A 23,563-nucleotide genomic window follows, 5' to 3' on the forward strand; every position below is an offset into this window, starting at 1 on the left:
ATCAGCTCAGGAAAAGCTGGGTTCTGTCTTATGACTTGAAAATCTAAGAAGCCTGTCAGAAATGGAAAATTGAAAAAAAACAAAAAACAAAAAAACGCTGGACTACGATTTGACATTGTCATCATAAAAGCTTATGATAATGAAATAAAAGAAAAATGATACAGTGATGGCTTACCAGCTTTTCAGACTGAGAGATGTATTAGGAAAAGCGTTTTAGATGATGCAGACAGTGTCTGTCCACATACCTAAAAACAACAACAACAACAACAACACACACACACACACACACACACACACACACACACTTGAAACTAGTTTCACAACATAATCCTCCTAATCCTTAGAACACATGCTTTTCTTCTTCTCTGGTAGGGATTAAAGTCGGGGCTTTGCACATGATGACACTTTCCCTCTGAGTTATATCTCTGGCCCCATGTGGTATGTTCTTAGTTCTTAAGGGGTCTCTTGTTTGTTTGTTTGTTTGATTTTTCAGTTCCACTCAATTTAAAAATGTTGGTCATGGTTCCCATGCTGATATTGTGACCTGCCACTAGGAAAGACACTTTTGGGGGGAACATACAGTGAATGTTTATAGATTGCCTCAATAAAGGGCAGGTATTAAGATAGTAAGGACAAAGGTCAGAACACAAGGCAAAGTGAGTCACAAAGAGGAACTTCAAGCACGTGAAATCATTGAACGGCTTAAAACGTGTGGAAGGAGCCAGTGATTTTTTAGAGTTGAAGCACACAAGTAGAGTAAGGATGGTACCTGGCTCACGAGGTCCATTAAGTACAATGGATTTACACTGGACAGAAAGAGGCCAACTGACTAAGCTGTTATCATCAGACTCATCACAGTGAGCCGGAGCCCAAAGTAGGCAAGAAAAGAGGAGGTCTGCACCCAGTTGGTCTGGCTGCCAACTTATAGTCCAACCAAGCCAGATTCCAATAGGATGTCATTGACGGCACACTTCAGGTCCTGCGTGTGTCCCCTTTGAACTCTCTAACACCCCTCTCCATTGTCCTTTCCTCTAATTACGGGTGGCTAAGATGCTAAGATTAAGCAGTTAAGAAGAGGCTAAGCCAAAATTGGAAGACAAATATGCAGGCAAATCTGCCTTCAGCCCTCTCACTGGGCACAGTTTACAGATGACAACACTGCAGAGACAAAGATGCATCCAAACACTCATCTACCTGCATGCCTGTATCTAGCTGTCAGCTTTGTGGCTGCTCTTACATTATTAGGAAATAGCTTGTCAAGGACAAGTGTTCTGGAACTCATAAATAAAGTCCAATGTCTGAGTTGTGTCCCTGATCCCAAAGCCTCTGAAGTCCATCCAGAAATCACATAAACTTTGCTGTGAGCTGTTCTGTACAAATAGACACTGACTCCCTGCCAAAGAACACCAGACTCTTAAGCTAGGGTGGCACTCTGGGGCCCAGATACTTCCGTGTACTATCAAGCATTCCTTATTTGTCTGGATTTCTTTATGAAGGCTACTGCATGCCAAACCCCATGCTAAGGTCACTTACACATATCTCCTTATTTAATCCTTCTAGCAGTTTTCAAAATAAAGGTTCATGTTTTCCAAGTTGGGGGTATAGCTCAAGTAGAGGACTTGCTTGACCTAGTCAAGAACCTGCGTTCAATCTCTACAGCATCCTCTTTCACTCTCTCTGTCTCTGTCTCTGATTCTCTCTCTCTCTCTCTCTCTCTCTCTCTCTCTCTCTCTCTCTCTCTCTCTGTCTCTCTGTCTGTCTCTCTCTTTCTGTGTGTGTGTGTGTGTATGTGTGTGTGTGTGTGTGTGTGTGTGTGTGTGTGTGTGTGTGTTTCTCTCTCACCTTTTCCATGTTCTATATGTGAAAACATCAAACATCAGGCCATTCAAATGTGACCCCTTCACTTAAAAGGTACAACAGAGATAAGATACCAAGTCTCCAGATTCAAAGCACTCTGTTTCCAACTTCTCCTTTGTACCCTTTTCATTAGCCTACACTTTTTACTTCACTTTGAAGTCTATAGCTTGTTTCTGTCTTCCATAGCCTCCTGTGGTCTTTGGTGATGGGATCAGTAACTCCTTCGTTCGTTTTCATGGACCATGACATAAATGTCTACCAAGTCCCTTATCATGCTACTTTTTAATAATTAGTTTTTGGTCTTGTTGCTCCCTCTAAATTATTAAATTGGTGAGTAGTGCTACATGACATTACTTCCAACATGGCTTCCAATATGAACATAGAACTTGTAGAGGAGGGAATTCAGCGGATGTCTGCTGAACTGTTCTATAGCACTATTAGTCTAGTACAGAGAAGATGGTATAGATATACTGATGGGGCCAGTAGGCCTGGAAGACAATTCAGCCTTAGCCATAGTGTCAAAATTATGGTAATATTCATTATTATATAAACTGTCTCCAACATGCTCATTTGTTGAAGGTATGGTCTCTGTGCAATGCTCAGAGATGGGGCATTTAGGAAGTGATTGGGTCATGATGGTGTTGATCTAATTGATAGAGTAATGCATTCATGGATCCATAATTCCTGTCACCGGGGGAGCATGGCCTTCCAGCATGTCCTGAATCTCTCAACTGTTTGGTTATGTCTGCTTCTCTCTCATCCATCCCAGTGGGGTTCTGTTCTGGTCCTGCACTGGGACAAACTCAGGTGCTCTCACAGAGGAGAATACTTGCCTGCACTTATACCTCATTTGTCCAGACTGTCCTAGACTATGGAATTGACAGCCATAACATGAGGGTAGAAATATCTCAGTTCTTTTTTCTGAAGAAAGGACACACCCTCTTACTACCCCTTGTGTACGCAGTCACAGTGAGGACATTTTATATAGCGACAGTGTTTATTCACTCCCGGCTCATCTTCTGTGAGACTAAATTGCCAAGAAGGTGAGAAGAGAAGCTCCCAGCTCATTGCCAGCCAACTGAAATTGCCAGGGACTCTGGGATAATTGTCACTACTTAGCAAGGCTGTCCTAGGTCATTTGTTCTAGAAGCTACATAACTTGTCTGGCTTTCCCGGCTGTACCAGCATTGTGGTCCACTTCTTCCAAATGCCACAACAATGGCTTTTCTATGTTCAGGAGCCTGATGGTGATTCCATCTCACATATGCTCAGTTTCCCTTCATCCTTTATTCAAATAGTCCTCATGATGCTTATGTCCTCAGATTCAATAAATTGTTTCTTTTCCTCTGTTTACATATATGTATAAATATGTAAATATGTCTCTTTACATATAGGTGCTTGCCCACGTGTGATGCCTTTTTGCATGCTGTCCTTAAAAATGACTTCTGAAGTTGTAAATACTCTTAAAACACACCTGCATTTTTATATCTAAAATGCAAATACCTCGTCTGGGCTGTAGAGCCAGACAGAATAGAAAATACATATTCTTGAGTTGTATGGAAGGTATCCCCATTTTAATGTAAGCATTTGGAATTGGTTGTATTTACTGTATGGTTTACAAATATTTAACTGATTTGGAGCTATGAAGTAGCCTATGTATTTAGAATCTAGATGCTTAGGGAAATAGCAAGCTCTTTCTATGAGAAGCCTCTCGGACATCAGTGGAGTTAACTGGAGCTTTGCTGTCATCCGATCTAACTTTCCACAGTGGAATTCAAGTAAAACTGATGAAATAGTTCCTGCCAAAGTGCAAAGAGTCTGGAGAACACCACGTGCCTCTTTATGCATCTGTCCTTCCCTGCACACAACTGCCCTCACTCAACTCTGTGTTGTACCTCAGGGTCCCCACTGGTCTTGAAGAATCACAGCTGCCCAGGAATACTAACTCAGGGAGGAGGGGATACCCAAGGCCAAACACAGCTAAGGAGAACTTTGTGGACTTGCTTTTGCAACTCAACCTACCTTCTGAATTATGTGTATTTTATTTTTTTCTCCCTTCCAGAAGAAGATTAAATGCTCTCCGTGAAGTAACTCCTGTAGACCTTCCTAACTGCAATTTAGTTAAAGGAGTCGGTATGTATATAGATGAGGAAGTGCCAGATTTCAAATGCAATGATATTATCTCACTATATATTTTACTAATGCTCCAGTTCAGTTTGGTCCAAAATCACAAAATTGAATCAGGAGTGTAATACAGAGTCAGGAGTTGCTTACAAATGCCATGTACTTTGACTTTTGATCTCACACATGTATTACCAAGATGCTTCCATTTTTATTGGGTTTTGTTTGGTCAACAGAACAAAAACTATATCCAGAACTATAGTTTCATGGCAACAAAACCCAAGGAGCTGGCAAAGGGAAGAAGAAGGAAAAAGATTAAAGCCTAAAATAAAGAATAATTTTTTAATGAACGCTCTCACAGGCAATTACCACAAGGCTTTTTCATGTGCCCCCTCTTTGATTGTTAGCGAGGAGACTCTTTTCCAGAACTTCTCAGCAGATTTCCCCTTAGATCTCATTAGGCAGAGCTAGGGGACAGGCTGATGTCTAGCTGCAAAGGAAGCCGGGAAGATAATTACTGGTGTCCATCCTGGGAGGCAAGACCTGTCAGCAAAGATAAAAAGGTGGAGGAATAGTAACCCCTGGTAACCAACTCAGAGCATCCCAGAGCTCAAGTGTGCATCTTGTTTCAACCAACCAGCTAGCTTTGTTAGTGGAGGTCAACTCATATGAGATCCATGCTTTTGCTTATTTAGGTAGTGGTTGTTGGCTTCTGCTTTTAGAATTATTTGTCTGAGATGATGATAGTGCAGAAAGTGAGTCAAAAAGAGTCATTTAGGTAAGATTCTTAAACATGAGCAGATATCTTACAACACAACACTTTTTCTCGGAAAGTGTAATATCAATGTCAAATATCCCTGAGTATCTGAAAAACATACACACCCATTAAGTGTATGACTATAAAAAACAAATTTGTCTTTGTATTAATTGAAAAATTTTAAATTTAAATGTATTTAAGGGGTAACTCACTTGAAAATATATTTTATTGGTATTTTTACTTAGCAACTATCAGCAAAATATCCCCCATCTAAAAACAAAAATTTGGGATTTTCTTGTATTTCTAACATAGTTTTCAGATGTTTAATTGATTTGGAACTACAATGTACTTGGAGTTTTTGAGTTCAGGAGTTCTGGCCAATACCAACTCTTTCCAAATAATCACATGTTTTATATTTTGTGAGTTTCCATGGACTATATATGAAAGATCTTGATTCTGAGATAAAGAGACATTGACTTGAAGCAAGTATATGAAGTGTAAATTGTCATTGTGCTTGTTGATGATGCTAATATTCTTTAAAATTCCATATAGCCAAGTCAGGCACAGTGGCACATGCCTACCATCCCTCAATTTACAAATTTCAAGGCTAGCCTGGGTTACATGAAACTCTGCAAATAAATATAAAATTCACTTTTTTTTTATTTGTGGTTTTGGTTTTTCCAGACAGAGTTTCTCTGTGTATCAGCTCTGGATTGACCTCGAACTCACAGAGATCCTCTTGCCTTTGTCTCCCATGTGCTGGGATTAAGGGTATGTGTCACCACCACCTGGCTAAAATTCATTCTTTAATGCTCTCATGATCACATTCATCAATTTGAATGAAAGGAAAGATTTATTCTGAACCTGGCAAACAGGAGCTCATATAGAAACCCATTTTCAAGTGAGAGGAGATAAGCCGAAGGATTGTCAGCTTCCTGCAATACCTTGAAACACTATGTCCTTTTGCTTCCTTCCTGCAGAAACAGGTGCTGAAGACTTAGAGATCCTCCCTAATGGACTGGCTTTCCTAAGTACTGTGAGTGTTTGCTGTTTTACTGTGCTCTAGAACATCTTCTGGGACTGGCAATTTAAGTTTTCTTTAGGTCTTCTGTAGAGCAGTGTCCACTTTCAAATGAGATGGGTGATGCCCTTACTCTCTCATGGGGCTGGGAGCTGTGCTGTGCTCACTTAGGACTTGGCTGAAGGTGATGTGAGATGTGTAGGGGATAACCATAAAGGAGCTCTTGGCTTCCAGAGTGGTCCTGTCATACAAGTCAGTCAGTTAAGAGGTGGCCCTGTGGTCACCTGTGGCCCAGAGCAGTTACCATGGACACACATATCAATCAACACCTCTCAGCTCTTGAAGTGTCTGTGATATGCCTGCTTTTTCTCCACTGTTCTTTTAAGGGACTAAAATACCCTGGAATAAAAAGTTTTGATCCCGATAAGCCCGGAAAAATACTTCTGATGGACTTGAATGAGAAGGACCCAGCAGTGTTGGAATTAGAAATTACAGGAAATAAGTTGGATACATCGTCATTCAACCCTCATGGAGTTAGTACATTCACAGCTGAAGGTAATAGTTCATATTGAATAAAAAAATTTAAAGGGTAAAAGTATGCCAAACAATGAATACTTCTTCTCATTCTATGAAAGGCTAGTCGTGAATAATTTGTATGGGTTTTGCCTTACCTCTTGTTTTAAGTAAGTAATACTAAAATCATTTCAATGCCTGAAAATGTTAAATATCTCAGATTTGTAAAGCCACTGATTTCATAGACTAGTAGTATTCACATTATGTCTATAAAATAATTATATATTCAGCTTTAACTGCAGTAGGCTTTCCATGTCAAACAATGGGGAGATGCAAGCATCAGCAGCCATGGTTTTTCCAGCCCTGGATCACTGCCACAGTAGTACAGTGACACCTCTTTCCAGCACCGCTCTCTCAGCCCACCCCTGGGTGCTCTTCACTGTTCAGAAGCTCATCTTCATCCCATGCTTCCAGCTGCATTTGTTTCCCCACCCACAGTGTCAGCACTCAATGGCTTTCCCTGCGTGCTCGGTGCCATTTCCATAGCAGTATGGTAATTCTCAAATTCGGGTACACACAGAAACACCTGGAAATGTAAAAATCCCAATGCACAAGCTTCAGCCCCAGAGAACTGAATTCTGCCAGCTTGATGGTGGCTGGAGCAATGGTTAAGGCTTGTCCAGGTGACAAGAATGTTCCTGTATGCTCTTTGTCTCCATTCCCTCCTCGCCTTGTTCCCTCCCCCTCCTTTCTTCCATCCTTCCTCCCACCTCAATTTTTTCTATTACCCATTTTCGCCTTCAAGAGCATCACCCCTACCTGATAATCCAGCTTCTGTGAGCAGCATCTGCTCTCCCTGACAGCATCCCCCTAATCAGTCACTGTAACCCTTTGAGAGTTCCTCCAAGTCTCAGTTCAACATTTTGCTGCCTCTTTATTTCCCTCATGGAGACATTTCAAACTAGTGTCACTGTCTGTGCCTATATTCTAGGAGAATATCCCCAAATATATGTTATTAACATTCTTTTCCCTTTAGATATTCAGTCCCATGCTGAAGGATCTTCCTATATATTTCCAGTTTGTTCCTCTCCTATGACCACTTTAAACTAAAAATGTCAAAAAATTATTATATATGTGTGTATGTGTGTGTGTATGTGTGTATGTGTGCGTGTGCGTGTGCGTGTGTGTGTGTGTGTGTGTGTGTGTGTGTATGTGTGTGTGTGTGTGTGTGTGTGTATACTTGTCAATGATCTTTCTATACACTCACCCAACCTTTGCCATGTTATTTCCCTAAACATTTTAGGTGCAAAGAAATATAGTGTTTGGCATGTGTATACTTTTAAAAATAATATTGATATGGTACTACCAAACTCTTTGGTAGGTGGCTTTCCCTTTCATCACTGGATCCAGGCTTCTTTTTATGCCTGCATTTAGACCCACTTTCAGGGCTTTGGGATTCAGCTGTGTGGGAGTCCTGAGAACTGACCATGTGCTTGTACATAAGGAGGTGTTTTCACCTTTAACATCTTTACAAGCAGTTCCAGGGTGACACTCTTCTTGCACATGGATCATCTATAAACATTTTGGGGATGGACTTTTAAAAGTAGAATTTTCTGTACAGAATATAAATCCTGGTTTAGTCCCCACATTTATGTGGTGTCTGACTTCCTTGCTCTTTAGCTGTCCCCAGGGCTTTTTATGTGTCCTGTCCAATGCCTCTCATGTCCTCTCCTGTCCTTTTTGGTCAGTGTTATTCTGTTAACATGGATGCTCCTCTTTCTGAATGGGGTTCCTACTGCAGTCTCAAGCTGCACCCTTACTTGTTCATGGTCACAATTGATAAAACCTAGACCCTACCGCGATCCCCAGCAAGACTGCTCCTGCACTGCCACTCCGTGGCCCCAGATCCCTCACTTCTCTGAGCTCTAATCACTACTTCACTGGTAAGTGAGTATATCAAGGACCTCTTGCCTCAGAGCTTCTGCAGATTCTCTTCCCTCAACTTGGAATATTATTTCTCCAGATATCTGTAGTTTCCTCTTGTTTCCTTTTGCTCTCTGCTGTAATACTATCCTGTTGGAAAGAAGGTCCCTAATTGCTATGAAGAAGACACTACATTACCCTCTAGTTCTTTATCATATGACAATAGTCCTTTGCAGTATCTAAACTTAACACCAATGAAAAATATATGCTGGTTGCATGGGCCAATCAAAACTATCTGAGCTGGCTTTTCTTGTTCCCATCTGCTAAACAGTGTATCGCTTTCCTTTAAATGCCAATTTGATGTCAGAGTTTTCCAGAGATACCCCACTGCTTCCTCTTCTTGCCCTCCTCTTCATCCTCCTCTTCTCCTCGAGACACATTCTTACTCTGTAGGCCAACGAGCAACTCTCCTGCCTCCACCTACCAAGATTAGAAAGTGAACCACCATTCCCTTCCCACTTCTTAGGCAAGCAGCCTAGCATCCCATTTTCTCGGCCACATCTTCTTCACCACTCAGAGCACTTTCTTTCATACCCAAAGTCCTCCTCTCTTTCTCAGACATTCTCCCTGAGGCACTGGCCATCTTCCACTGTGGAAATTTCCTGCGAGCTCACCATCTGCTGTGGAAATTCCATGCAAGCTCACTGTCTAGACCTGTTCTCACAGCCTCAAATCCTTTTACCTCCACTTAGTCTCCCATGAAGATCACTTGAACTGACAAAGCTTAACAAGCTGTCTGGAGTTTCAGCGCTGGTGACGTTTGTTCTGAAGTTTGGGGCTTTTTTTCCTCCCCTGTGAAGTTGTGAGTCTTCAGAGGTTGACACTACTTTTTCCTTCAGCCACTTTTCTTAGGAGCAATCACAAACTCTTTTCTCTACAAAGATGAAAATATTCCATCTGCCTGACATCCTAAGTACTAGTTGGAGGTGGGTTGAAATTGCTTTGGGGAGAGAGAACTGACAGCTGAGAGCCTCACTAATGCTTCAATTTTTGTTTTTTATCTCCTCGCAGATAATGCCGTGTACCTACTGGTGGTAAACCACCCAGACTCCAAGTCCACTGTGGAGGTGTTTAAATTTCAAGAAGAGGAAAGATCACTTTTGCATCTGAAAACCATCACACATGAACTTTTTTCTAGGTACTGCAGTGCTTTATATGTATAGGTCCCTTGATGGTGGAAGGCGGCTCACTTACACTTAGCTTTTGATCTGGGCCAGGGCAGATTCCACTCTTCTGAATGTTCTTCTTTGGAACTTATTGAAACCCTGTGAGCCTAAGAGTGGGCTCTTTTCCTTCTTCCCTCTCCTACCACATGTTGGGTGGTTACTATAGCTTAGCTGCCACCCTCAGGATCTCTATCAAGCCATTCCAAGCCATTAAAAAACAAAACAAAACAAAACTGCTTCTTTACAAGACCAATCTCAGATGGTCTTGTTCTTTCCATTCAGATATACAAGAGAAGAACCCAAACTCAGTGCATCTTAGACATTCTTATACAGCATCTACTAGTAGTGTGTTGTACACTATTTATACTAATACTGGTTTCCATGCTAGATTCCTGGACAATATAACAAATGGGGAAAGTAGACACCCAAGGATATCAATTTTTGGCCACCCAACACAAAGTTAACCTTCTCACTTAGCATATGAAGAATTGGTCTATGGACCCATTGATAGATTTAAGATAATCTAATGTCATCTCCCCGATAACTTTTATAACTTTTATTATGGTTTTCTAGAATTCTAGCACCTTCTTGTATAATTTAAGAACAGCATTCATCCACCTTGTTTTTTGTACATTTAATATGTACTTGCTGAAGGCCCCTGGCAAAGTCTTGGCATTCGGTATGCACTGTTTTACCTGGGAATCACCTTTCCCACCTCACTCGGCAAGAGTGATGATGAGGAAACAGTATGAAACAGTTAGATTACTAGATAAAGCTTGACTAACTAGTTATTGGCCAAGTAGGGATTAAAGCCCAGGGTTTCTGCATACCTAGGATGAGATCAAATGGAGAGAATTGGCTAGAGGTAGAAGTTTCTATTTATACAACAAGTGTGTTTCAGGAGATGGGATGTAGCTCAGTTGAAAGAATACTTGTCCAACATGCACAAAACCCTGAGTTCAATCCCTAGCACTACATACAGCAGGCATGGTGGTACATGTCTGTAATCCCAGCCATTGGGAGCTCAAGGCCATCCTCCTCAGCATATAAGGATTTTGAGGTCAAGCTGAGATATAGGAGATATATATCTATATATCTCTCTATATATACTCTTTAAAATTATAAATAATTTTATATATGTATATATATTATATAAAAATTTTTAAGACAGAATGAGGCCTTCAAGTATCTGAAGAGCCAAAAGAATATTCAGGGGAAGACATGCAAAATGGAGAAGCTGAGGGAATGATGGCAATAGACCAATGGAAGGAGCCTCAGCTAGAAGTCAAGTGGTATGCAGACGGCCTTAAACATGTGATTTATTGACTGTTTGGGAACAGCTTCTTAATTTGGCACTACTATTACAGCATATGTGGATTTAACTGTTCTTGAGACCTGGGCTATCTGTGTAGTTGCCTATAAGCTCAGCCATTAATATAGCTGGGATTAGCTTGAATCCAGGGCTAGCACTGTGACTCACAAGAAATCATGAAAATTATTATTGTTTTTTAGTCACCAGTATTTCCAGTTTTGCAGAACAGGGTTTGTTTTCCAGGTCAGATGTGAAAATACTGTGGATTGGTAACACAGAACCAGACCACAAGTAACCAGAGTGCCCCATTCAACTAGAATTTGGCTCTTTCTACCCAAGGATTAGTCATGCACATTTGTGGCTTTGTATTTTAGGGTTGTTTATAGTATTAATATTTGAATTACTAAACCTGTAATAAGCTAATCATGTTAATAACAACATCACGACTTCTATTATTGGTCCTTTATGTACGCCAGACACGATGGCAAAGCCTTTATACTCACTGTTCCATTTATTTCATTTTTACCCAACATGCCAAACTACAGAAAGAACACTGAAGTGGCTCAAGGTTGGGTGACATGCTGTGACCCCACGTTGTGACCATAGCACACAGGCTCAGATTCAAACAGTACATCAAATTTCAAAGCTATTGCTCCAAACCGCTCCCATCTGCTCCTTTTCCATGGAGAGCTGCATACTAATTTCTAAACTCTGCTTTTAAAAAGAGAAATAAGAGCAGCTTGTCAGTTTTTGTCCGAAACCTGCACAGACGCATCATACCTCTATGGACATTTTCCACTGTGGTAATAGTAGCTGCTGCTGATGGAAGACCTAGTGAGTCTGGCCCCCAGCAAAGCTGACAGCTCCGTCTCATTGTAATTCCCACCATGATTCTCCAGTTGATATTCCGACAACAGGCTTTTCTAATGAGCTGTGTGAGTTGGAGGGGAAAATCGATTAAGCTCTCTTTACAGATGAGAAACTGAGGCTCCTGTACCATCTCACTCACTCCTGAGCCCTGGCTGCGTCAGAGCTGACGCATTTGCTGTTATGCACTCTGCAGCAGAGCAAAGATAATTTTCTCTAAGATCATGGCCCCAGGGAACTTCTCTCACCTCGATCAGCAAGGAATGACTCACTTATGTGTTTGCTATTGTACCCATTAAAGCTGAAAAATAGACTCATATATCTTACATTTTCAGCGTCACAGAGACAGAATCCTAATCAGAAAGAAAAGAACCAGACATCCTATTTCTGAACATTCTTGCTCAAGGACTCATTCAGTTAAGAGGCATGAAACTTCACAGTGTATGATAGAAGAGGCCATCATCTTTCCTTCCCTGATAAGGAAACTGAGGCCATAACATACAAAAGGATTGATTCTCCCTTAAACACACAGCTAATAAGGCTGGAACCACAGTGCTACCAGATCAATGTTTTTACTCCCTGTTACAACGGGCAAGCCATTGGACTTATAGGAGTCAGTGTCATGTGTGCTTAATCATCTTGCCCTGCTTATGATCTCTGTCTTAATTCAATCTTTACTGAACACACACACACACACACACACACACACACACACACACACACCAGCACTGCATTTACACTGCAGCTAGTATTATTTTCATGTCTCAGTATTAATAATCAGATCTTATTATCCTTGGAGATTGGCTAGGACTGGTGTCATAGTGATTTTGGGCTATCCCTGTGGTGTGAGGACTCCATCCAATACTTTGACTTTAAGGCTAGACTTTAATGACTACCAATATCTAATCCTATAATGTGTGCTATCTTTCCATGTATAATCATGTGTATTTTTAATTGCAGCATCAATGATATTGCCGCGGTTGGACCTGAAAGCTTTTATGCCACAAATGATCACTATTTTGCTGACACATATTTAAAGTCCTGGGAGATGTACTTGGGTCTGTCATGGTCCAATGTTGTTTACTACAGTCCTGATAAAGTCCAATTAGTAGCAGAAGGATTTGATTTCGCTAATGGCATTGGCATTTCCCCTGATGGCAAGTATGTGTGTCTTCTGTAACACCAAGGGCTTATTTGGATTCTCCTACACAGCTTTAGAACATAGTCTTTTCCTGTGTAATATGGTTATCTGTTGCACTATGTTGGTGAGATGAGAATGTAAAGCCAGATACTCAGCAGGACCTCTCATTCTCTTAGTTATTTTTTCTATTCCTGTACAAAAGATGCCCCAACTAAGGAAATTTATAAAAGGAAGCATTTCATTATGGGCTAACAGTTCCACGTGAGTCCCTGACCAGTACGGCAAGCGGCAGGCAGGTCTGGTGCTAGGAAAGTAGCTCAGGGCTCACTTGTTGAGACAAAAACCACAAGGTGTGTGTGTGTGGGTTGCTGAGAATGCCACAGGCCTTTGAAACCTCAAAGCCCAACCCCAGTGACCCACCTCTTCCAACACATCTCCTAATCTTTCCCAAACAGTTCAACCAACTTTTAAACAACCATTCAAATGTATGAGCCTATGGGAACCATTCTTGTTCAAATCACCACACTTATAGTATGAAAGAGTCAATGTGACTATTAGTGATGTAGTCTAATACCTCATGTTGGTTTTGCAAAGAACAGTTCACAGATCACTATTGGTCTGGTCACCACAGTTTGGGTAGCACTGATGAACATATAAAATCCATCCATCATTCCTCTATACTCTCCCTCATCTTCTTTCATCAAAAATTTCAGAGCATCAGTAATACCAGAAAAGTAACACGGGCAGTTTTATGTTGTTCATATTGTCTCTAATCCTCACAGAAGATAATTAGCATACCACTTCTCTCATTGTTCTAGAATATACTGTGCTTGGTCTCATCAAGAATCTTTATGGTGTAAAGTGTTATACCTTGTGCAAATTACTGAATTCTTGTTTGGATCAGGCTCGGAACAGGAAGAGAGAAAGACTTCTTTGCATTGAGGACAAACTCTTGTCTTCTCTCATACTTTCTCTGGCCTGAAACAGAGGACCATCATTAAGAGGGTTTCCCAATGCTCCCCAAAGCCCGAACTTACTACCGTCTGACACGAAGAACCTTGGCCTTGCCACTGGGTTAACAAGTCAAAGGCAACAATGTATAAGGCAAATATAAAGAGCAGGTGTTAGCATTATGTTTCTTCCCTGGTGATCAAGGATGAACACCTTGACACCTTAGGGAATGTCTTTCCAGTGATGAAATGCTTCATGCCCTCTCGACTCATTGAGTTCTTCAGAGTTGAGTTTGCTTTGAAATGAATTCGATTTTCTAGTTTCTAAGCAAAGTTTCACCCCAAGAACTCACCTCTTGGTTATCACAACTCACCTCTTGGCATCACTGCAAACACTTTGATGGAGCTCTTTCTTCTTTGAAGGCATGTCTATATAGCCGAATTATTGGCTCACAAGATTCACGTGTATGAAAAGCATGCTAATTGGACTTTAACTCCATTGAAGGTAAGATGTATTAACATTGTAAGTTTGCAGAGTGATAATTAGATTCTAATTGATTTGTGAAATTAAAAGTGAGGAGAAAGGAATTCTCTAATTGGAGTGGGTGAGAAGCAATTTTTCACTTGTTTATTAAGAGCCATCAGTACCATCATGTGTTTGTTGTTCACTTTGCTCCTGGCAGAGTGGGAAACAGCCACCCAGGCATCTCACACACAGGAAACTCTGAGACTTCCTGTTCCAGAGAATTTTAAGATGAGTTGTTTCCCAGGTCCCTTCCTTATCTGCTTCTACTTCTTTTCTCATTCTCCTTCTCTCTTTCTCTCTCTCCCTCTCTCTGTTTTTCTTTCTCTCTCTGTCTTTCTTTCTCCCTCTCTGTTTGTCTATCTTTCTCTCTCTCTCCCTTCTTGGAGACAGAGATGCAAAGAAAACAGTCTCCACTTGTATTTCACATCCAGCTCCCCTCTGCACCAGCCACATACTTACAATGGCTGCATGTGACCTGGCTACTTCCAGATGTGCTGCATTGCCACCTCTGCTTTCTCCAGCTGTTCCAAAGGATCCAGCTGCAGACCCAGAGCCCTCGTCTTCCTGGTCTCTGTGACTCTCTCATCTCTTTCACTTCTTACTGATAACGGCACTTCAGTGAGACCTTCCCTAATGACCTGAACTACTAACAGCTCCCTGCTCCCCACCATAGGTCTAGACTTCTGGATGGCTTTATTCTTGGCTTCAGTTTTCATTCCATCACACTGCACATCTTACTGGTCTTCTTTACTCTCTATGATCCACCAGGGCAGATTTCTTTTTCTGTTTATTGCTGGAAGAGTTCCTAACATCTAATAAACATTCAGCAAACATTTGTTTAATTACTATTGTGGGGTTGGCTGCATTTCACCTTCTGCTCCCTGTTAATTCTGGTCTAGGCTAAAAGTTTTCATCAGAAAGTTATCGCACAGAGAGGAAGAAGGGAGACTTAGGTAAAGAGAACATTACGAAGTGGCCCCTGTCCCTGCAGAGCCACAAAACACCATGCTGCCCATGTCCACTGCATGAAGTGCTGTCACTGCCAATTGGACGCCGGTTACTGTCACCATGTCCCAGGGACTGTCACAGGGGGCCTCAGAGAAAATTGCCTCAAAGCAACATAAAATCTAACATCGTGTTTGACATTAAAAATCATTGGCAGAGCTAGTTTAATATTAGCTACAGAGAAATGAAATTTCACACACTCCAACTGGCTTAGGGAATAAAAACAAACCAGGCTTATAACAACAGATACTTCTGCAAGGTGAAAGTTAAGGACTTTTGTAATAAAACCCAATTCAATATACACTCAACACAGAATGTGAGGGCTTTGCTCCTGTAGGGGCGGGGGTCAGATTTGGCATCCACATTTGGTACCAGAACAGGACTATCTCTCATCATTACAATCAGCCTAGCAGAAGCCACCTTGTCAAATGCAGTGATACTCATTCTTTTGGAGGGGGGGTATTATGTGAATTAGCATTAGTTCAGTAATATTTTGGAATGCCAAGAGGTTTGAACAACTTGTGGATAATTATCAAATCTATGATGAAGGTGAATGGTGTATGTCCAGCCCCAAATGTGGTGTAGTCATACTCTGGAACCTTATTCAGTTTTACAAAGGAAGGATACAAAATGGATGAAACTTAAGACATTGTGCTAAGTGAAATAAGCCAAACATAAAAGGACAGATATCATGATTTTACTTCTTTGAAGTACCTAGGGCCAGGCATAGTGGCTCACACCTGTAATCCAACATTCAGGAGGCTAAGTAAGACAGGGAGATTCCAAATTAGAGGCTGCCTTGAGTTATATAGCGAGACCTTACCCCCAAAATAAATTAAAATAAGTTTAATATTTTAAACTCATTGAAGCAACAGAATGGTGGTTACCAAAAGCTGGGAAATGAGGAATTATCATTTAATGGCTGCAGAGTTTCTCTTTGGACAAGTCAAAGTTCTAGAGATGGCTAATAGTGACAGTTCTACAGACATGTGCCTGTACCTGATGCTATTGAATTGTCCTTGTAGAGATAGTTATGATAACAGGTAATATGTTACCAGCATTTTACCATAGCAAAACGAATTCTGTTCCCCAAGACTCTAAGACTAAGAATTAGCCACAGTTCAGTCAACTGGAATTCTCAAAATACTGGAGTGTTAACATGAAAAACCAAAACCAGCTCCTTATTTAGGCCATTCCTTTTAGGTGATCCCAGGGATTGCAGAACCCAGGCCCTGGTAGGCAAAGGGACAAGAAAAGGGAGCACACTTTCCTGCTGAGCTACCTCACCAACATGCCCATGTCTTATTTAGACTTGAGTGTCTTCCACATGTCTTTGTGGCAATGTGAGAATGTAGCTATCCCTTGCTGTTATTATTATTATCATCATCATCATCATCATCATCATCATCATCATCATGGCTAGGTATTGGCTATTTACAGGGCAAGAGTTCATTTCTGGACCCAGAGCAGCCTGCCTGATAGATGGTGGCTGGTCTTAGGCAAGAGCTGTCTGCCTAATCCTCTCACTCCAGGTGCTGAGCTGAGTGCCTTGCAGCAGGTGTGGTAATTGTGTGCAGAGTGGATGGGCTCCTAGGCCTCCATTCCACTCTTGTCTCTACGGGTGTTCTCAGAAGGCTTCTTGTCCACCATGGAATTTACCAGTGGCAAATTCCTTGTTCCATGCTAACAGCAGAACACTAGCTAACACCTTTCCCTCACTTAAAGAAGCTAATGTAAGCCTGTAAAGGAGAGGGCTGAACTGGGTGGATGGCTCCTGGGGGCTGCAGAAAGCCAGGAGTAGATTCTGACTGGGACTGGGACTGCTTGCTCAGCCACTTCCTGTAGTTACTGCTGCCTGTTTCCAGGCTGAAGGGTGGCAACCCTCCTGACAGCGACAGTGAGGCGCTGCCAGGTTGCCTGAGCCCTCTGATCCCTTCGTGGACATGTGGGGACAGTTCCCATTATGAGCAGGAAGTGGAGGGCAGTGGCAGCACATTGCAGTTGCCTACCCATGCTCAGGCCTTTCCAAAGAGTCATGACCAGTGATTTCCAGGGTCCCTGGGTACTGATCTGTTGGACTCAGAAGTACACGAGTAGATATTGTTTCTCCAGTGAGAGTTAGAGGTAAACAAATAGATGGGATTTCTTCCCAGGCGAAGGCAGCCAGGATGATGAATGGTGGAATTAGGAATCATTGCTATTATTTATGATGCCGGTGCAAAGCCAGGACAGGCATCTGTGCAATGATCATGCATTTGCAGCTTATATTTAGAGAAGAAACAGCAAAAAGAGCAGGGAGCTGAACAGCTTCAGGAAACGAAAGAACAAACTTGCCCTCAACTTCAAGAGAAGAATTAGACCCTAGGTGATCATTTCTTTCCTGGGTACACAGCCTATGATTAGCCATCAAGGAACTTATATTGCCTCCATTTTCTTCCTCAGAAATGAATCTACATTCATTCTTTGTTTTCGGAATATTTGTAAACATATCACATGCACATGCCTCTTTAGAAAAATGGATTTATCCTGCACTTAATTTTATTTTATTTTATTAGGTTTTAGGTTCATGTACAAATGATTTCATTTAACTCTTAAGAGTCAGTCTTTGTTTTGTAAATCATCTCCTGCACCCAGCTTGTCTTTGAACGCAGCATAATGCTAACATTGACCGAGGCCAGATGCATCCCTTCAGTGTAGCTGAGGTTGGAGGAATTGTATGCCTGGGAATAGCAGTGTGCTGGCCTGCAAAAGAACAGCCTCTGGCCAGCTTCTCATATTTACCCTGGCAGGTCCTCGACTTTGACACCCTTGTGGACAACATCTCCGTGGATCCTGTGACAGGGGACCTCTGGGTTGGTTGCCATCCCAATGGGATAAGAATCTTCTTCTACGATTCTAAGAATCCTCCTGGCTCAGAGGTTAGTTTGCATGATGAAGTGGACACAGGGGCTTGCTCTAACTGAAAACCAAATTCTTACTTGTATGTGCAAATAACAGAGAGCACATGGACAGATGATCCAGGTTCTCAGAGGTCAAAAGGGCTTGTGGAGGTGCTTTGGTGAGAGTCCAGAAAGGGCACAGGTAGTTCTTTATTGCTTGGTAATTTTTTTTTTAAACAAAGGTATAAGCCTAGTATAGGAACACCAACAGGAACCTACACAGTAACACAGGGCCGTGTGAGTGTGTGTGTGTGTGTGTGTGTGTGTGTGTGTGTGTGTGTGTTTGCAGGAAATGGCTGCCAAAGGCAGAAGAAAGGAATGAATACTGTGTTGGGAGTGTAGCTCATGGGAAAGCATTTATCTAGCATGTGTGAAGCACTGGGATTGATCCCCTTGCACTGGAAAAATAAAAACAAATAAAATGAACATACACACATAGATAGATAGATAGATAGATAGATAGATAGATAGATAGATAGATGGATGGATGGATGGAGAGAGGGAGAAAGAGAGAGAGAGAGAGAGAGAGAGAGAGAGAGAGAGAGAGAGAGAAGTGTTTTGAGGAAGATGGGCATCTTGCTGAGAATTTAACCAGCTAGAAGTCATCCAAGGGGAAAAAGGCTGGGGTTGGAGATCTACCTCAGGTCCTCAGACCCTCCAACTGTACAAGAAGCCAGGTTGGAGAGGCCCCTCCAAGCAGGCCTTGATGCAAGTCAGAGCCTAGAGAATGTGGGCCTGAAGGGCTGTGCTAAGGACATCCAGCTATTGGTGGAACTCACTACTGAAATAAGGGCTAGATGGTGCCCACATCCTTGTTTCCAACTTGGAAAATCATACTAGTTTTAAAAAATACAGTTTTGTCACACAGCTGGGCTGCATCCATTTGTTATGGATGCATAACTTTCCCTGGCATCAGTACCCCATCCAGGGCATCACTACAGCTTCTCTCAATATCTATGATGGACTATGTCTCTGACTCCTATGGGTACAGAATCCATAGATGCTCAAGTCCCTTATATGAAGTTATGTGGTATGTTAAAATGGTTTATGCATATCCATCCTCCTGTATACTTTATGTGAGAGATTTTATATATATATTTATAAATGCTTATATTTATTTTTTATATTTATAAATATATTTTATATATAAATGCTTATTTTAAATTTATATATATAAATTTTATAAATATATATATATGTGTGTGTGTATATGTGTGTGTGTGTATATGTGTGTGTGTGTGTGTGTGTGTGTGTGTGTGTGTGTGTGAAGCCAGAAGTCAATGTTAGCTATCGTCTTAATTGCTTCTTCACTTTACTTTTTGAGACAGGGTTTCTCACAGAAGCTGGAGCTTGCCAGGTAGCTAGAAGCAAGCCAGGGATCCTGCTGTCTCCATCTCCCCAACACTGGGATGTCAAGTTCAAGTCTCAGTGCCCAGTTCTTTATGTGGTGCTAGGGGTCTGAACCCAAGCAGTCAGGTTTGCACACCAAGTGCTCTGACCCACAGAAATGTCTCCTTGGCCCTCCTACACAGTGTTTGGTTTTGTTTCTTAAAACATGGTTTCTCTGTGTAGCTCTAGCTATCCTGGAACTCACTTTGTAGACTAGGCTGGCCTCGAACTCACAGAGATCAGCCTGGCTTTGCCTCTCAAGTGCTGAGATCAAAGGCGTGTGCCACCACTGCCCATCTCCTCTCCATATCACTTAAAATACCTAATATGCTGTCAATGCAATATGAATAGCTATTCTGACTTGTTTAAGGGATAGTGAAAGAAAAGTTTTTACTTGATATACATGTGTGTATAACACACACACACACACACACACACACACACACACACCTCCCCCTATACACTTGTATTGAAAAAAGTCTAATATTAATGGCTCCTAACCCTATTATCTCCAAATTTACAGAAAATTATGATTGTGTTTGTTATTATCAATCTTTTTGTCTTTTGGTAGATTTTCGCTATTAAGACTTGCTCAGCTGTATTTTAATAGAATTGAAGAAATGTATGCTGCAGGGTGTTCAGTATATAAAACTGAGCAGAATCTTCAGTTCTAATTGCTCTTGCTTATTATTAGCTCATTTGGTGAACTTGGGTCCTTTGCTCTACCAAGGATTTGGTTTGGTTTTCTGGAAAAAATTCTTCTTTTCTAATGATGAATTTGATAAGGGAAATAGAATGTAATAATTTGAATGCACTGTCTAGTGCCCTGCCCCCATAGATCAACTTCTTGTCAACAGGAGGCTTATTAAACTGAGGTGCATGCTGAACTGTTAATAATGTGTAACATGTTAACATTGCAGCAACTTCCTAAGATGTGTACCTGTGGTGCTAGCTGTATTAAACAGTCATTTGGACCTTTGATGCTCAGGCCTTGGCTTCTCTGGCCTGCTACAGTGGGTGTTCTTTTCTCCAAGTCACAGTATTTTATCCTTGTCAAAGAGAATTTCAAAGTAATTTGGTCTCACCCATCTAATTCTCCAGTGAAGGCACAAATGAGAAAGGAAAGCCCCAAGACTTGACCCACGTCCCCTGCCTCAGTAAGACACCCTCCATATTAGGTTTTGTTATACAGAATTGTTTTATTACCCCAAAGGACCAAGCACTAGCCATGCCATATGGTGAATTTAACATGAATTGAAACACATGGTCAGTAATAATGTAACTAAATTTCTCAGTTAAGTAAAGGAAATAAAACTTAAAAATCTTTTCTACTTAGAGGCAGGACCTTAAACTCAAAAGAGTGCATAAGTATGCTATAGATAAGAGGCTTCTTGGGTCAGACTTTCAAGTTTCTTTGTCTACACTGTAAAACCAGACATTTGAAGGCATAGTGGTGCACATGCACCTACAATCCCAGCACTCAAGAGCCTGAGGCAGGGAGTGCAAATTCAAAGCCAGCCTCAGATATGTACAAAGACTGTCTCATAGGTAATCAACCAACACACCAAACAATCAAATCATGACTCCCCACTCATCCCCAAACAAAATTTCAGTGTAAGTATCCACGTTCCTAATTTATCTGAAAACACACAAAACAGGCCTAATGCCAATCAGTCAACTACTCTCACTCTCCCCTCCCCCATATGACTATGTTCCCTACTACATCCTAATGTCTCATATCCAGGCTGTGTTGCCATGTGTGTTCATATGCTCGCTACTGCTGTTAAAGATCATGTAGCCAAAACTTGACCAATCACATATGAGGAAACAGCTATCTTAAAATAATTTTAGAATAGAACACAATTATATGACATAATGTGGTTAAGGGGGAAAAACTTCAAGTTTAAAGCTGATTTAAATGACTTAACAAAAAACATTAACTTCGTCTTATTTCTTTGATAGGTGATTCGAATCCAGAACATTCTATCAGAAGAACCTAAAGTAACTGTAGTTTATGCAGAAAATGGCACAGTGTTGCAAGGTAGTACAGTTGCCTCTGCGTACAAAGGAAAACTGCTTATTGGCACTGTGTTCCACAGAGCTCTTTACTGTGATCTGTGACAAGCTGATTGCACCACACCATGGACAATGGAGTCCATTATTTTAATTGTCTTCCATATTGAAGGTGCCTTTCACAGTGATCTCTGGTGACCAATGAAAGCTGACATTAAACTTAGAAGGTGTGAGAGTGTTTACCGGCTACAGATGTGAATAGCAAGGGTTTCTTTAAAGTTAGTCTTGAACTACTTGAAGACTTCATTTATCAATAAAAACTCTTTCACCAAAATGGCTAAATCTGTCAAGTCTATATAACTTGTGTTATGATTTGAAGATGGACTGTTCCTACTGGCTTGTATGCTCTATGTTTAGTCCTCTGCTGGGGGAGGAATTTTTGGAGGTGTTGGGAACTTTAGGAGATAGGACCACACTGATGGAAGCATGTCACTGGGAGGGCTGCACTCACAGATCACACCTGGCTGCCTCTCTGCTCCTCGCTGCTTCCTGTTGGCTGTGAGGTGAGCCCCACCAGCTTCTGGCCCTGAGTTGCTGTCTTATTGCAGGCCAAGAGACAGTGGAGCCAGATGTGGACTGAGCCCTCCAAAATAAGTTGTTTCCCCTTTTAGTTATTTGTCTTTTAGTTATTTTAGTTATCAGGCTGTTTGTTGAGGCCTTGGGAAGTCAGTAATACCTTGTATGTAATTCCAAGCACACTTTCCCTGTAACACACAAAATCCCTGAAAGCTTGTGTGTGTATTTGTGCTTCACTGTTCTTCCTTAAGAAAACAAGAGAGTTTGGCCAACTCTGGGGATTCTTAGGTGACTTAGGGACTCCCAAGGTCACAAAAGTGTCATTGTGAAGACAATTCTCAATATCTTATGAAGCCAATGGATGGACCAGCATGCACTGCCTGACTCTTGGCTTTTCCCTTTTCTTTGTAACTTCTTCCAGAAATAGAAGTCACAGTCACCTCTCTCTTCTTTTTCACTGGGCTTTTCAATTTTCCTATAGTTCTGGAATGTAGGAGACTCAGAAGATCTTTGGAGAGGTTCTCACACCGAAACATAGTTTCTGTTGTCTTGACATTTTATACATTCTGTTTATACTCTCCCAAAGAATGGAGGAATTCACTTCTTCTGTCATGACTAGATTCAGGAGTAGTCTGCAACTGATTCCACAGGCGCTGAGTGTCAGGGATGGGTTTTGTTTTCTTGGTTTTTGTTTTGTTTGGCTTTACCTACTCTAATTTGCTGTGGAGACTGAAAAGAAAGGGATGATAAACAGACTCAAAAACAGGAAGATCAACAACCTTTGGCTATTTATTGAGAGACATGACTAAGAAGAAAATATCACTTTTCTTATGTTAGTTATGAAGCAAGAGATTATATTATTATTTGTCTATTTTGAAGACAGAACCTCACTGCTGGATTCTTTCTTTGGGACATTAAAACAGCCAGTTTAGAGATGAAATATTTCTAAGATATAAGCCACGACATTTATCTGGTATTTTTTTTTAGGAGGGGGCATTTGTTTGTTTGTGGGAGTTTGTAAGAAACTGAAAAATTGTCAAAAAAAACTATCATTTAAGGCCACAAATTGGAAGTATAAAACAAAAAGTTTTGGAATCAGGTATCATGATGTATGTCTAATTCTAGACTTAGGGAGCTGAGGCAGTGGGATCATGAATCCCAGGCCAAGTTAGGCTATGAAGTAAGATCTTAAGAAAACCAAAATAATAACAAAAAATTTCTTTTTATAAAAGAACTGCTTTTGTCACAATGAGATTGAAGTGATTTTAGTCAGTTTAGTAAGACTCCAGATGTCTGTGAGTGTTCAGTTAGTCAGTGGTACCAGCTAGCCACAGTCCAGGAGGCTTGACTTTGGAACAATGGTTATGACTATCAATGAATGTGGTACTTAAGAAAGCAAACCTCATACATTTCTTTTAAAAAAAAAG

At 41.1% G+C, this 23,563-nt stretch overlaps 1 protein-coding gene across 1 annotated transcript; it reads left to right on the forward strand.

Moving 5' to 3' along the window:
• The first annotated feature begins 2,748 nt into the window (after positions 1 to 2,748).
• Pon1 (paraoxonase 1) lies at positions 2,749 to 21,903 on the forward strand. Its single transcript, XM_036181865.1, has 9 exons — positions 2,749 to 2,900; positions 3,920 to 3,990; positions 5,716 to 5,771; positions 6,143 to 6,311; positions 9,264 to 9,390; positions 12,558 to 12,758; positions 14,112 to 14,193; positions 18,009 to 18,137; positions 21,510 to 21,903. The coding sequence occupies exons 1-9, from the start codon at positions 2,749 to 2,751 to the stop codon at positions 21,666 to 21,668; spliced, it is 1,146 nt and encodes a 381-aa protein (XP_036037758.1). The 3' UTR covers positions 21,669 to 21,903.
• The last annotated feature ends 1,660 nt before the right edge of the window (positions 21,904 to 23,563 follow it).

Source organism: Onychomys torridus, chromosome 3 (assembly GCF_903995425.1).
Source record: "Onychomys torridus chromosome 3, mOncTor1.1, whole genome shotgun sequence".
Lineage (NCBI taxonomy): Eukaryota > Metazoa > Chordata > Mammalia > Rodentia > Cricetidae > Onychomys > Onychomys torridus.